Source organism: Equus przewalskii, chromosome 2, assembly GCF_037783145.1.
Source record: "Equus przewalskii isolate Varuska chromosome 2, EquPr2, whole genome shotgun sequence".
NCBI classification, from domain to species: Eukaryota; Metazoa; Chordata; class Mammalia; order Perissodactyla; family Equidae; genus Equus; species Equus przewalskii.
Window position 1 is genome coordinate 40,282,433 of NC_091832.1, and position 15,566 is coordinate 40,297,998.

The 15,566-nt window shown below is 43.8% G+C and overlaps 1 protein-coding gene across 8 annotated transcripts in view; it reads left to right on the forward strand.

Moving 5' to 3' along the window:
• The window catches only part of MTOR (mechanistic target of rapamycin kinase), a 119,473-nt gene that overhangs the window by 62,102 nt on the left and 41,805 nt on the right, over nucleotides 1–15,566 (forward strand). For all 8 annotated transcript variants that reach the window (XM_008522097.2, XM_070610818.1, XM_008522096.2 and 5 more), the window contains one exon: nucleotides 14,633–14,708. In XM_008522097.2, coding sequence (XP_008520319.1) covers nucleotides 14,633–14,708 — 76 coding nt within the window. The remainder of the gene's footprint in view (nucleotides 1–14,632; nucleotides 14,709–15,566) is intronic.

The following is a 15,566-nucleotide window of genomic DNA, read 5'->3' on the forward strand; positions in this document are numbered from 1 at the left end:
AAAATAGAAGGGTAGAGTAAATCTCTTAGGAAGCAAAAAAAAAAAAAAAAGACTGTTATTTGTATCCACACGATTTGCTTTTTTTAACTTTTTTTTAACATGCTTTCTCCTTCAACAAAGAGTGAGCCAGTATTAGCTTCTCACAGTTGACATTTGGCAAGAAGGTGTCAGAGATGACAGCAGGGATGAAAACTTAGGACTTCTGGACATGGTTCTGGGATGGTCACTCACACTTCCATCGGTCTTTAGGCAGAACAGAGGACAGGCCCATCCTGGGCCATGGTTCTAAACTTGGAAAATATATTAAATCAGAGGGAAAAGAATCCCCATCACCTAATAAATCCATATCTAGAGTCTCAATTCCCTCTTTCTATGCAATCTGGTTTGCAAATCTGAAATTATTCTCTACATATGATATAGATCCCTGGAAATGGGAATATTGTAACTTTTATGTACTATATTTGAAAGACACTCTTCCTTTGAAAACAAATGGAAAAAACTTGGGATTTCAGCAAACCTTAAATTCTTAAAATGAACTTTTCACTCATATTTGGTGTGGGTCCTTCACACACAAGCCTGCCGCCTGACAACTCTCCTTCCCTGCCAAGAGCCCCCAGAGTCCTTTTCCAGTTGGGGCTTCTAGCTGCTCAGAAAGTCATTTCTGTTCAGGCAATTGGAGTTACCAAACACATTTTTTTTCTCTAAATCAAAAAGCAGTAGTGGATCAAGGTTTGTTTTCTCACCTCTCTAGTCTCCTTTGCCTACTAAGGGGTAAGGATGTTGCTGGCACCCTACAGCAACTTGTCATTCTGCCCAAAGGAGTCTGTTTAGAATTGGCATTGTCAGCCGGTCCCTGGTCTCTTTTTGCAAATACCTAGCCCAGCTGGGCACTGCAGTCTTAGCTGTATGGAGTTCATTTCACTAATGAGAACCTGGCCCCAACTGTCAGCATACAACAGAGTCATTTAGCAGGGTCTGCTAAACTCCATGAGGATCTTCAAGATGATCTGGCCATCCGGTGACACTGAGCTTAAACAGCAAGTGTGCCACAAAAGTGCTGTGTGCTATACAATCATATGTAACATCACATGGGACCCTACCATCTTGGAGCTCCCGTGTAGCAACAAGGTAGAGAAAATATCATGGAACAATGGAGCTTTATGGATTCCCAGTCAGCTTTTTGTTTGTTCTTCCTAGTAGCTGCTTCCCCTGCCCAAACAGGAAAATATTATGAATAGATTTTCATATCAGGGAAGAAAATAAATCAGTCATTCCTATTTGCAACCCATGGAGCAATCCTTTCCAGGAAAGGTAGGAGGGGGTTCCTAAATTTGGACCAGAAGCATCTAGCTTTTAGCATGAGTGCCTACTCTCTGACACTTATTTTCTGGAAACTTATTTCTCACATAAGGTGTAAGTTGGAGACAGAAGCTTTTTTTGTTTGAAGATTTTCTTAAAGTGCCTAAGCTGCCCAAATGTCAATAAACCCTCCCAAAATTTTGAGAAAAATAGCTAATTATAAGTATTTCCCATGCCAGAAGATTATCTATCCTCCAAAATATCCACAACCCTCAGATGTCCTAGATTCTGAATTTCTAAAAGAAGGAAAAATAAGCCCTTGTTTTGAGTACAGCTAAGACGGTAAAGAAAACGAGGATGAATGCGGGGGACTAGAGCAGTTTTCCCTACTCTGAGAGGCTTCTAATCCCTTCTCTGCCCTTCAGTGAACAAAGTGACCCTAAAAATTGGAATAGACTGAAAGAATGTGGAAAACCTGGGTTGGACATCTTAGAGTTTTTCCTTTTCTCCATTTTGCTGGTGGTGAAAGGTGATCATCTTGGTGCTCCTGGGAAAAACGTTTATGAAAATAAAGCTTATGTTCTTAAGGAGAAAAGCCAGTGAGCTGTTACTAGCCTGGAACTTCTCAAAGACTGCGCAGTTGGAGCGACACTGCCTTGGGTGGCAGCACGGGCTGGAAGCATTCGGGCAGCCTCAGGATCACAGAGCTGAGAAGGCCTGGAGGTGGTCTCTCCCGCCCAAAGGGAGTGTCATGTCTCATTTTCTTGAAAATGTCCCCATTGGAGAGACTCCTCCTTTTGTAGTGTATTCCTGCCCCTGCCTCGTCTTAAACCATCACTTTCACAATTGGTGAGGGAGAGGAACAGCTACCCAGAGTACCAAACTCTCAGTTTGTTGAATGATTGCATCTCAGAAGAACCTGCCTTGTTGTTAGTTTAATTGTGTACTTCATGGGAATATTTTAGTTCTTCTGAAGTCTTTTGAGTCACAGCTTGTCTAATCATGTATAGCCATTTAATACCTGACCTTCTATCTCGCAGTCCTAGTTCTGTCTCACCTGAATGCCTAAGTCCATCACACAAGATCTTTCTGTCTCCTCCCTAAGCCTTCTAAATTCCACTTCTACCAAAGAGTGTGTCCTGGACTTATTAGAAATCATTTCTCTCAGGCCTCTTCTTAGAGCCTATTGTTTAATTATAGCACCTAGCAAAAGAAGTCTGTCTTTGGTCTCTCTCAGGACTTGATAGCAAACGTCTGTTCTGTTAGCCACCATGCAAGTTGCAGAACTCAGCGAAAGTACCAGCCCAGCCTCAAGTGCCTCACAGTCTAGTTGGAGAGACAGCCGAACTCTAGGACAGTGTGACATGCTAGGATAGGCGACAGGGAGGAGAAGTGCCCAACCCAGATGAACTTCTGGAAGGCCTCCCAAGGGAATTGATACACAGGTTTTACAGAAAAAGGAAGACGTAGCCAGAAGTGGGAGAAGGCAGTCTGAGCACAGGTGCAGCTGTGTGCTAGATCTTGGCTTACTAGGAGTACTCGAGTACTCGAGCGTGGTTTATGAGTCAAGAAGGGAGAGGAGTGGTAGTGAGAGTTAAAGCTGGAGAGGTGGAGGGGAGCCAGGCCTGAGGGACCCTCTGAGTGCAGGTTAGTGGCGTGATGATTATTCTGAGGACAGAGGGGCTGTGGAAGGAATCCAAGAAGCTTTTGTCTCTTGTTGCTTTGTTTTCCTGAGTCTCACCAGGAAAGTGGCTTTTTGTAGTTTCGAAACAAGATTTTTAACTGGAAATGGGTGGTTTAGAATTGTAGTGCATTCATATTAATGCCCTGAAGGAGTCATCTGGCTTGAGGATTATGGAGGCGGTATATGAAGGACTTTAAACACTTGGGTCTAGAATCAGACAAATCTGTATTCTAATCCCTTCCCGTCACTTGATACTTATATGACCCTGGGCAAATTACTTAACTTCTCTGAGTTTGCCAGTCTGTGAAATCGAGATAAGAATCGTAACTAGTTCACCTCACAGGACTTTTGTGAGAATTAAGTTAAATAAAGCAAAGGATTAAAATAGCTAAGACATTTTTAAATAAAAAGAATAAATTTGGTGGAATTACCCGACTAGAAATCAAGATTTATCATAAAGCTACAGTAAGTAATTAAGGCAGTGTAGTAATGGCACAAGGATAGACAAATAGATACATGGAACAGACTTATATGTCCAAAAAACAGGCCCACACATATATGGACACCTGATTTATGACAAGATAGCACCACAAAACAGTGAAGAAAGGACACTTTTCAAGAAGTTCTGCTGGGTCAACTAGACAGCCTTATAGGAGAAAAAAGACTCTGACCCTTACCTCACACCATATGCAAAACTTCAAGTCCAGAGGAGATTTAAATTCTAAGTGTGAAAGATAAAACTAAAGGTTCTAGAAGATAATATAGGAGATTAGCATCTTGGGATAAGCAAAGACTTCTTAAGATTCAAAAAACCTTAACCATAAAGGAAAACATTATTAAATGCAATAAAAGGAATCATCTCTGCCCTTTGGAAGACATCGTAAAGCGCGTGAAAAGGCAAGATGTCTCCAATGTATACCTCTGTGTATACTGTATATATACAACTCTTATCAAACAATAAAAAGTGGTCAATTAAAAGATCGGCAAGAGATGTGAATAGGCACTTAGTTCACAAAAGAGGATATTCAAAAGGCCAGTAACACATGAAAAGCTGCTCAAGCTCATTAGTCATTATGGAAATTCAAATTAAAACTATAACATGCCACTACACACCAACCAAAATGGCTGAAATGAAAAACGCTGAAAATACCAAGTGTTGATGAAGATGTAGAGCATTGGGATTTTCATGCACTTCTGATGGAAATGTAAATTGGGAAAACCACTTTGGACAGCAGTTTGTCCACTCCTGTTTATCCCGGAGGCCTGTGTAAATGGCGTATCTGATTGCTTCCACCTGGCCTGTTGGCCTGTCACTTAACCTTCATCACAGCCTGAGGGGCCACACGCAGAAGCTAATGTTGAGGACAAACCAAAGAAAGTAACTTGTCCCCATTAAAACAGCCATCTCTCTGGGCTACCGTATCCCCCGTAATTTATGCAGGAACCTAACAAATCTTGCCTGTCCCCAAGGAGGAATCAAATGACCATTACATTGCAATTGCAGAAAATCACTCTTAGGCAGAGACAAGACCCTGTCAGGGGTGCAGGACAAGATCACAAGTCCACGTGCAGCCACGCCAGGGCTGCAGAGCTTCCCTTCAGGCCAGACGTCTGCTGCCCTCACTTGGGCAGCACTAATTGGAAAAGAGGCCTGGAACTCTTCGAGAAAGTTAGAAAAATTGAGCCAGTTGTGCTTGAGCACCAATTAATGGCAAGGGTGACTGAGCTTTACAGTCTTCCAGCATGGGGCTTGGTGGGCAGACAAAACCCACTCTGTGTCTTAATTCTAAACACATGTTCCCAAAGTGTCACTATTGTGTTGCTTGGAAGTACGAGTCCTGCTTTTACAGTTGTTTCCTGGCTTCCAGAAAAGGTACACAGTCTTGTTCTTTTCCCGCCCCTCTGCAGAAGAAAAAACACTCAGTCCAGAGGGGTGAGGATTTGCTCAAATCTCCTCACTTCTTAGCAAAAATACGTTCCAAACCTCTAGGCTCGTGCTGACTTCAAACGTGCCAGTTGTGCCTCTAGGAATCTGTACCCCTTGTGGAAAAGCTCCAAGCAGCAAAGAGTGGGTGGACAGAGGAAACCCTGTGTGGCCAGAGCACAAGCACAGATTGTATCTTTCATTCTTAGCCCCATCTTTTTCTTTAATGTCCTTTTACGTCCAGCCATACCCAAGAGGTCAGGTCTCTGACAGGTCACCAGTGGAGCATAACTTTACATCTGGCTGCTCTGAAGACTTCTTACAGGTTCACTGTACAACAGCTTGCCTTTATAGAGCATCTTACAAACCCCAAGGAAAGCTGCTTTTTCAGTGCATCAGTGAGGAGCTGTACGAAGGGAAGAGTCCTAGGGTTTCTCCTAAAGCTGACCAAAAGGACAGAAGGTCTTTCACTGCAGCCCAAGACCATTCTAAGGGGAGAAGCTTGCTGGAGTTCAGTAGTAAACCTCTGCTCTTCCACGGCATCTGGCTCATCCTCAGCAGCACCTTGAGAGTTACAGGGACCACTCTTATGGTGAGTTAGAGCTTCTGATTTTTATGTATCCCTGTGGGAGGGGAAACAAACTGCTGGCGATTAAACTGTGTCACAGTACTCTGAAAACTTAAATTGTATGCCGTATCATGATTTCAGAGATGTTAAAGTGTGAAAAAAGTGTGCGTCTTAGAACTTAAACAATACGGTAGGTGCTGGGTTCTGCCCCATGGATGCCTCTGACACAGTGTGTCCCAGTGATGATGAAATATATCAGTGGTGACGCCGCTGGTCTCTCCAAATTCTTTTGGATATCTCATTGGCTGTAAATCTTAGTAATCCAATTATAGTGTCATGGTCCTCTTCTGTCAGTTTTTCCTTACCAAGAAAGTAGGCATATTTTTTTCTTTTCCCTTATCCCAGAATGGGCATCAGTATTTCTACAATGTGGCCTAACTCCTTAATGGAGTAGAAGGCCAGCTCACATCTGCTTATGCAATTAAGTGTGGAGAGTTCAAAGCTGCCAAATCACTAGTTGCCAGCTCATTTAATTTTTGTTTCCCAACTTCATCCACATAATAGACTGAGTCAGAGCTCGTGGACATGGAGAAGCCAAGAAATCAGAATTTTACCCAAAATATCAACTCTGCTTTGAGTCAAGGCAGTTGAAAATTAGCTTTGGATTCAGTCTATCAGCCCTCCCCGTTTTGTTCCTTTTCACCTTCCTTTTCCTGACAGTGTCTTCTTTCTAATCATCTCTCTCAGAGCTCTTCATTTTGCTTTGGATATGAAGAAGCGGAAAGGAGGAGAAAAACCTCCAGGCCTCACCAGAAAAGGAGCAGTGCTCATTGTTGTAGAATAAAAAGATAATGGCCAATTTGTCAAGAAGTGTTGACAAGAAAGATAAAGTTGGAAGTAATTAACTGGCTGACATGCTGGGAGTGATGCGCCTGCCAGTAGCTCCCTAAATCAGCCAGAGCCTTGGAAATGTGACAGCCATTCTTCATTTTTACAACATGCCTCTGTCAGGCCCCTGGGTTGGAAGGCCAGCACAAATCGTGTACTTTGACTCTCTGGGGCTGTGCGGCCTCTCAGTGCCTTATGCAGGGCTGTGCTAGGGCACCTGGCCCTGCGTCCAGCCAGGAGGGCCTAGAAGTGATGTGTCAAATGGGACAGCTTGCTGGGCTATTGCTGAGCACTGTGTCCATCCTCAGAGGATGGGCACTCTGATTCCCAGAGCCAGCTTTGCAGACTTCTCCAGGACAGATAACCTAGGGAGTGTAGAGTGCTGAAGGTGAGCTCCTGAGCGGCACTCCTGGGGGCCTGGTAATCTGACAAGTGCTGCTCTCAGCTAGCCAAGAGGCTGCGCCCACACACTGGGTTCATGCAGGGCATCTAGCAGCAGGCTGGAATGATTGTGTGGCCATTGCAAGTAATTATGAAGACTCTGGATAAAATGGGAAATGCCTGTTACGTGAAAAAGCAAAATGCAAAATTGTATGAATGCTCTGGTCACTACTAGGTATAAAATATGTATTTATTTATACAGAATATGCACTGGTGAAAATAGTATTTTGAAGGGGTAATTATATTGTGGTGAGCTTCCCTCACCCAAATTTTTCGTAATTAAACGAAAACGACATGCCTCCCCCACCAATCTTGAAGAGAGGATTTTTTGTCTCCCTTTCCCTGATATACCCAGCTGTTAGCATGCTGTCTCTTTTATTGTTAAAGGCCCCCATTTTCTCACATACAGAGTTAGCATGGCCTCTTAAGTATTGTCACAGACATATCATTTAAGCTGTGACCAGACAAAGTAAGGGGCTAAGGCACAGTAAGAGCTCTGTCTCCTTCAGCTGCTCTGGACTGCGAGTCAGGAACCCATTTTGATTGTCCCTTTGATCACCCCAGGTGAGCCACCTCTCTTGCACCAAATCTTTTTATTTTGGTGCCTTAGGTCCCCAAGAGCTCCAAGGACACCTTTTAATGAGGCCAGCCTTCTCTTTCTTAATGTGTAGGAAAAGAGTAAAGTCACTTTTCCTAAGTTCCTGAAGCAAGAAAGGAAATCTGACCCTGCGAGACTCAGGGCTATTTTCATCACCTGACCCCGGCTTTCAGTGGTAACTCGAAGGCCTGTCAGTCTGCCTTTGTTTCCTCGCTGCCTGTGTGTAAACTGCCTCCCACTGCCTTTCTCCATGTCACATCTCAGATGTTCTCACGTTGCCCTCTGTCTTCATTGCTGTGGTTTTTGCTTTTAAATTACCCTATTCAAAAAGAGACTGTTGCATCCTTCACTTCCCCCGGGCATTCTGCTGCTCCCCAAGTCCCAGGGTCTCTGCCTGATAAAGACATCAGGACCTGGTCAACCCCAGATCTTCCTAGTTCTGTGTACGAATCAAGCTGTTTTGTCTTTTGTCATACATTGGGCACAGAGCTAAGTGCCAGTGCTGGGAGAAATGATGGGGTGATCAGAAGCAGGTACCCATCTGAAAGAGAAACAAGAAAAAGTACTTGATCTGGTGGTAAGGACTTGAAGCAGTGTCCAGCTTGGCCTCATCTTGGCTGCTCAGGAGCTCCTCAGTCAGACCTGCCGAGGTCCCCTCTCAGCTGTGTTGCATGTGTCACCAGCCTGGTGCCAAGGGAATTCAGAGAATTCTTACTTGACAGGGAACCAAATAAAACGCAGACTGTGGTATGCACTAGAAATAGACAGGAGGAAGAACGCCTAGAGCCATTTAGGAAGCGTGTGTATCATCTTCATGAGTTCCTGCTGGGAGCACTAGGAAGGCCTAAGCGGCCCCCAGATGTGACTGCTGATGCTCCTCTTTGACTGACTCACACAGGCTCAGGCTTTGTGTTGAACCTCACTTTCCCTTAATAGCAGAGATCACCGAGACGTCAAGGCTAAGCGATGAAGTTGGTCACCAAAAGAGCCATACAAGAAGGAATTACCAAGCCAGATTACTTTGGATTTGACATCAGTCCAGAAGCCTATGGAGCAACAACTTAGAAAACCCATCAAGAAACAAGAGTTCTTCAGGTCTCTCTTCAGGTGGTAGGGATGGCATTTGAATGCCAAGCTGGAGACCCTCTTGTTGCTTTGCTGTGAGTCATCATCAAGACCTTGAGCAATGGCCGACCTCTTCTGTCAGTCTCATCCTCAGTAAAACTAGTCACCACCTGTGCATGAAAAGCACTGAGGAAAAGCTTGAAAGGGAAAGTCATGGAGAAGTAAATAGGCCCCGCTCCCAGCACTGGCTTGTCAGCCATCACTCTTGACAGGGAACCACCAAGGAAATGAGAAGCCCCTTCACATCTGAGTCACTTACTCAGCTCACACACTTTCCCTACTTTTAGAAAGAGATTTTCAGAGAAGGGAGAAAAGATGCCTGGTTTAATCTGTTTGATATAGAAGACATTGAGGCAGTTTCTTATCTGTGTTTGTTAATTCTGCTCAACCCTAGAAAGTGTTTCCCTCAATTGCCAAGAATTTTCCCAGTTTCAAGCTCTTGAACTCAGCTTCTTTTAATAAAAATTAAATCTTGGGGTACGGGAGCTGGGTGGGGAATGAATGAGTGGACATGTCTGTATCATTGCGTCTTACCCTCTTGATAGCTTAATTCACTGTGTTTTCCTGTCTCTCTTCAGTGTCTCTCTGACACCAGGTTCATTTGTGGGCTCTGGGTTTTATTGTGTGGCTAGGCACTTCCTGTTTGCTCTATAGATTCACAGCTGTAGAAGATCTCGACTGGATGTTCTCACTGGAAAATGGAGTAGCATACAGATAACACCTCTCCCCGTGTTAAGACAGCAGCAGGAATCGGTATCCGCTGGCTTAGAAAGTTTTTGTGACACAGCTCTCTTTTCCTTCTGGCCTCTGCGCATGGAGAGGAGATGGGAAATCTGGTCGACCTGTCATTTCTGCACACTTGTCGTGGTCACGTTGCTGCCTAAGCCTCCATCTCTCTAAACGTGTGTGTTGTGGGATCGTTTTAACCAGACCAATGTCAGTGGGGTCTGGTTTGTGTTGTTAAGCACTCCTCTGCTGTTGGGTGGGGGCTTTGAACAGTTTGCCCTTTTGAAGCTTCCAGCATTAATTGGGAAAGACTGAGGGGCACACAAAGGAGCGTTTATAGAACAGGCTGTAGAAAACTTCCAGCTGCCCAATAAATAAGAGTTCCTCATTAGGGAAGCTTTTGAGCAAAGACGATTTCTTTACATGAGCCAAACATACAGTCTCTCCCTTCAGTCTCATAAAACGACATCTGAGTTTAAAAGGGGACTATTTAAAGGAGCCTTGTGTCACCCAAGTATGCAGAAGACTGGAGACTTAGTAGCTGGGAACTCCTGAGCTTCCATAGAGGCTTATTTATCCCACACTTTGCGTTCTGGGCTCTGTCTATAAACCTGGCAGCCTTGAACAAGCTGCCTCGGAAAAGCCTGCTGGCAGCATGGCTGACTTGTGTTGGGCAGATTTAAGGTGTGTCAGTAGCTTCTGAAAGGAACTAACGAATAGGGGATGGGAGCTTAGGGGTCAGAGGGGAGTGTTAGCCACAGTATCAATAAGGAAGTTAAAGTGGAGGCACTGTAGGGCTCCTTTCTCCTGCATGGGAATTACATAGAGAGAGAGAGAGAGTCAGCTAATTGAAACATCCCATCCAGTGCTTCGTTCATTCATTTTACAAGTATTGACTGGGTGCCTACTGATGCTGAGACACTGCCCCTCCCATTGCAGAGTTTATAGTATACTCTTAGTTATTACTTAAGATTATTTTAAATGGTACAGTTTTTAAGGGCAAGGATGACATCCAATAGCCTGTGACCTACTGGGCCAGTTTCTTCATATATAAAATGGGAATATTAATAATAGTGTCTGCTTCATAGGATTGAGATTACACAGATAAGCAGTAAGCATGGTGCCTGGTGCATAAAGTGAGCTTTCAATAAATTTAGATATCTTTTTGTTGTTATAATATGTTGCCTCCCATGATAGAGTACCAGAAGTCATGGAGGAAGGAGAAAAAGTTGAAGGTCACAAACAAGACGACACACTTTCTTGGCCACCAAGAGTTTTGTTCACTTACCTCTCCAGAACCTCTACATCTGCGCTTGCGTTCTCCAGCAGCTTCGTAGGCATGCCTGGGAGACTCCACACAAGGAAGGAAGAGAGCACTGTAACTTAAGGAGAAAGCTCTATTGGAAAGTAAAATCAAAACAGGGAGGAGGAAGGAATAAAGAGGTGATAGCAGCTGGTTAACTTAAAATCTCTACTCTGAACAATTGAAAGTGGGTGTGTACAGTCTCCTTTCCTTCAGGTCCTCAAATCAGAGACCAAGAATTTAATAGTTGGGGGGCCGGCCCCGTGGCCAAGTGGTTAAGTTCATGCACTCCACTTCAGCAGCCCCGGGCTATGCCGGTTCAGATCCTGGGCACGGACCTAGCACCACTCATCAAGCTATGCTGAGGTAGCATCCCACGTGCCACAACTAGAAGGAACCACAACTAAAATATACAACTGTTTACTGGGGGGCTTTGAGGAGAAGAAAGAAAAATAAAATCTTTTAAAAAAAATTTAATATTTGAAAGAGACCCTTTCTCAGACTGATCCCACTCATTTTTCATGGGTGTGTTTTAGTCCATTCAGTCAACATTGTAATTTTTCAGTGATTGTCCTTACTGTTGGACAAGCACTTATCGTGGATCTCAAGGTACACCCCCAGTTTTCATGGCAGTCACTAAAAGTCCTGGTCGGTAGTTCCCCCAGTGAGCCCACCCGCTCTCCTTCCTTCCCGCTGGGCTCTGTCTGCATCCTCACCTGCCTCCACACACATCCAAGTGGGAAGTATTGTGCAGATGCCTTTTTTGGACTTTCTCTTGAAGGAGTTGGGACCATATCATGAGTTATTTTTTTTACTTTACTATGTCAGTCTGTCCTTAGAGGAAGTATTTCAAAGCCATAGCAATATTAAGGTAAAATTTGTATTTCTCCTCTGAGATCTGTAGTCACTTCCTGATTTTGATCAGTTTGTTGCAAAACTCTTCTTTTTATGCACAAGGAGTGGGTGAGTAGGGTGGGAAGAGGCTTTTGCTTGTTTTTGTGTCGCTTTATCCCCAAAGTGAGGCAAGCTGTGGTAATGTTTATAAATTTTCTTGAAAATAGAATGTTCCAGAACACAATGTTGGGAGACATTTGTTAGAACTCCTGGATTTTCATGTCTGATTCTTGGTGTTAGCGTCTTTTGGTTCAGGCAAAGAACACCTTATCTTCCTCATCATCAGAACAGTTTATTCCTACCAGGGCCATCCCAATAGTTTATGTTAGAACTAAAAATAAGATATATATCATATAATTATATATATTTATATGATATATTACTTATTTGATTATAATATGTAGAATATATACTGGCTTTTTTCCTGTCTTCTTATGCTTCAAAAGTCTTTATTTGGGTTCAGGGGACTAGATAATCACAAATCCATACCCAGTAATATTAATTATTAATACAGTTTATCCACCCCCATGTGAGCAGGCAGCAAAGTTGAGAACATGACTTACAGGGCCAAAAGGAGTGGGGAACTGCTTCACAGCGAACCTGCAGTGGAGTTAGTCCCTTTGGGCTTTGCTTTTCATTCTCAGCTTAGAAAAACTCTAATAGGGCTTCCCAAAGGAAACCATAATGTTATGGCTTCACTTTGAAATTAAAAACATTTCTGAATCCTTCATCAGACTGTCTTATTGAGAACATTCTGGCTGATTACTTTGCTTAGGACCAGCCCAGAAGCACCAATGGATCCACTCAGGAGATCCCACATGAGGTTGCCTGTAGGAGAGAGAGGGATATCTGTACGGTGACTTTCCCCTCTGGTTGCAGAGCCTGGAGCCTAGAGTTTGAGCACCAAACTCGAATAGTCCCATTCAGGATGAGTTTGGAACTTGCCTTGATTTCCTAGTGCTGGCTCAAGTCTCAGTCCTAGATGTGTTTTTTCTGTACACAAGCATATAACTGTGTTTCTAGCAACTTCCATCATTCAACAAAAACAAATGAGGGAAGAAGCATTTATATGGACCTGCTTAGCAATTTCATATCCATTATTTCACTGAATTCCCTGAAGAACCCTGTGAAGGAGGTAGTATTAGCCCCAATTTATAGATGAGAAATTTAAAACTCAAAAAAGATGACTTGCTTATGGTCACATAGCTTGTAAGTAGCAGAACTGGCCCTCCAGAAGTGTGAATTCAAGTCTTCTGACTCCAGATCTGAAGCTCTCCACCCCCACTCTGCCTTAACAAAGAAGAGACAGAGGGCTGCTTCTGACCCTATGGGGCCTGCCTACGCTCATCGTGAGCCGGGGGAGGATCACTGCCCTCACGGGCCTTAGTTTCACCAAGCGTAAAACAGGACTGATCACACCTTCCTTCCCACTCTCAGGGATGTGTGAGGACAAAGGAGTGATAGCCTGGAAAGATTATTTGAAATGTGCTTTGTAAACATGAGGCATTAGATTATTACTTTCACAAATGTTAACTTCTCTAGTTCCTCCCATTTCTGGGCAGTTCCCTCTCAGTTTTATTGGAAGAAATGTGGCGGAATTTGAATTTTTTAAAATAATATTTATAACAGCAATCTCTTGCCATACTACCACATTGAACCCAAATCCTGGAATTTCCCAAAGCAACTTAAAAATTAATTCTAGTCAAGTGGACAGTTTGTACTCAAGGCAATAAACCAGATCCTTGCTCGTTAAACCAGTCTAGACTCTCAAGCTGGTCTGTCACATTTTGCTCCCTACCTATAAACAGATAGAATCATTGTGCAGCGACTTTTTCAGGCCTGCTCGTTCCCTCTTTTCCTTCCTTCCCTAACTCACGCTTCTGTTTAGTGTTGGGTTAGTTGCTGTTTTCTCTCATGTTTACGTAAGTTCCTATTGGAACAAGGGTCTGAGCCCCACGGCTCTCCTGCTCTCAGGATCTCTGCAGCCTCTCTGACGAAACGCCTCCAGGCCCCAACCCTTCCAGTGCTACTGCTCCCCTGCCCCAGTACAGTCACAGTCCTCCCCCCCACCTGGCCACATACTGCCTACAGATGACATCAGCAAAGTCGTGTAGTGTTAGTGAAAAGCATGCTCTGCCAGAGAGACCAGGCAGGTAGCTCTGGATGTGGTCCCCTCACAGCCTGCTGCAGAGTAGGGGGTGGTCCTTGAGGAGGGTCTAAGGACGCATCTGAATTTGAAGGAGAAGGGTTCTGTGAGGGGAGCAGTCAAGATGGTTACACAGCCACGGACCCTGGGGTTCTCTGTCATTGATGTGGATGACCCAGCCTCAGTCCCACTTCTGTGTCACCCACAGAGCCCGATGGTTCCTTCCCCCTCCCCAAAGCTCCAGTACATGTTGTATATTCTAGTTGTAAGTCCTCCTCATTCTTGTGTGTGAGCACTGCCACAGCATGGCTGCCGACAGACAAGTGGTGCGGTTTCACGCCCGAGAACTGGACCTGGGCTGCCGAAGCGGAGCGCGCCAGGCTTCAACCACTAGGCCATCAGGGCTGAGTCCCAATGATTTTCTTTTTTAAAACAAGATTTAATGTACATTTATTCTTAACACATGGAAGATATAATGATTTTATACTGAATAAATGATATTCATTAAACCAGAGGAAAAGGAGGAATTTTCATTGTTTTTTTCTAAACTACATTATCTTGAAACCAATTATTTTTATTTATTTTATTTTGGTGGTTCCTATTACTGAAGGCAACTGATGAGAAGAAGTAGGAGTTAGAAATTTAGAGGCACCTCATCTGGTTGCGCTCTACACCAGGGATTATTTTGGATCTAGGGTTTCTAGTTTTTAAAAAACAGACGTATGCTGCCTGACTTTCAATATTTGACAGGAAACCAGTCTCTGCTGGTTGGAGGAAGGGCCCCAGAGCGAGCATGGCTTCCTATCTACCAAATGTTGCCCCCTCAAAATTAGGAGTGTGGGATCAAGACGAAACCATTCCTCAGATGATGTCATTCAAGTTGAGCTTTCTGGGTGGTAATAGATAATTGATGCTTTCTCTGCATCTGCAAGACATTGTCCCTAACATACCGGTGAGCCATTAGCCCACAGGTGACCCCACACCTCTTACCCTCCGACACGTTGAGTGTAACCACCTCTTCCTTTTGTTTTCCCAGCATTAATAATAAGCTACAGCAACCAGAGGCAGCTGCCGGGGTGTTAGAATACGCCATGAAACACTTTGGAGAGCTGGTAAGTGCCTCATTCCTTTTAGAAAAGCAAGGGGTAGTAACTTGGCTAGGGAGACACTTGGCCACAACCTTGAGAAATTTACTTTCTTTTTCTGTTTTTTTCCCCAATGATAACAGTCTAATGCTGACTTACCTGTATCTTAAGGATGAAGGAGACAAAGGCTATATGGACTATATTCAGACTGAATGTAGCTCATGAGAAGAGAATCTATATCGATAAATAAATACATTTGTTTATGTCTATAAATAAATCTGATACACATCAAACTCTTAGCATGTGCCCAGCCCTTTGCTAAGTGCTGTGTGAGCTTCATCTAATTCCCTCCTCACAAGAACCCTATGACTGGGTACTACTGTTACCCCCCTTTGCAGATGAGAAGACTGTGGTCCCAACAGATTAACAACCTTGCCTAAACTGAGAGAGTGAGTAAGTGACAGAACCAGGGCTGGAACCCAGGCAGTCTGGTGCCAGAGCCCAGGTGTTTCACCCTGACCTGAGTTATCTTTGTGTCATCTGTGGCAGCTAGCATTGCTGCTGGCCCACAGTTAACACTCAGTACATACTTCAGAAGAAATCAAAGCCAATTCTCCAGAAAAAATATATTATAATTTATACCTGATATTGAGGGATTGTTCCATTTCATTATTGCTTACATAGCTTCTTCTCTCCTATCATCTTTGCTCTACCAGTATTAAAATGTTTCCATTACTCTCTGTGGTCCTGGGAGGGTGCTTTGGTAACTTCCTAACTGCATATAAGGCATCGACTTAATCAATTTAGCATTGACTTCCTGGAAGGTCAAGAAGTTCTGGGTCCATATATTTGATGAGGAACCTTTCATTAGTTGTGTAGGTCACT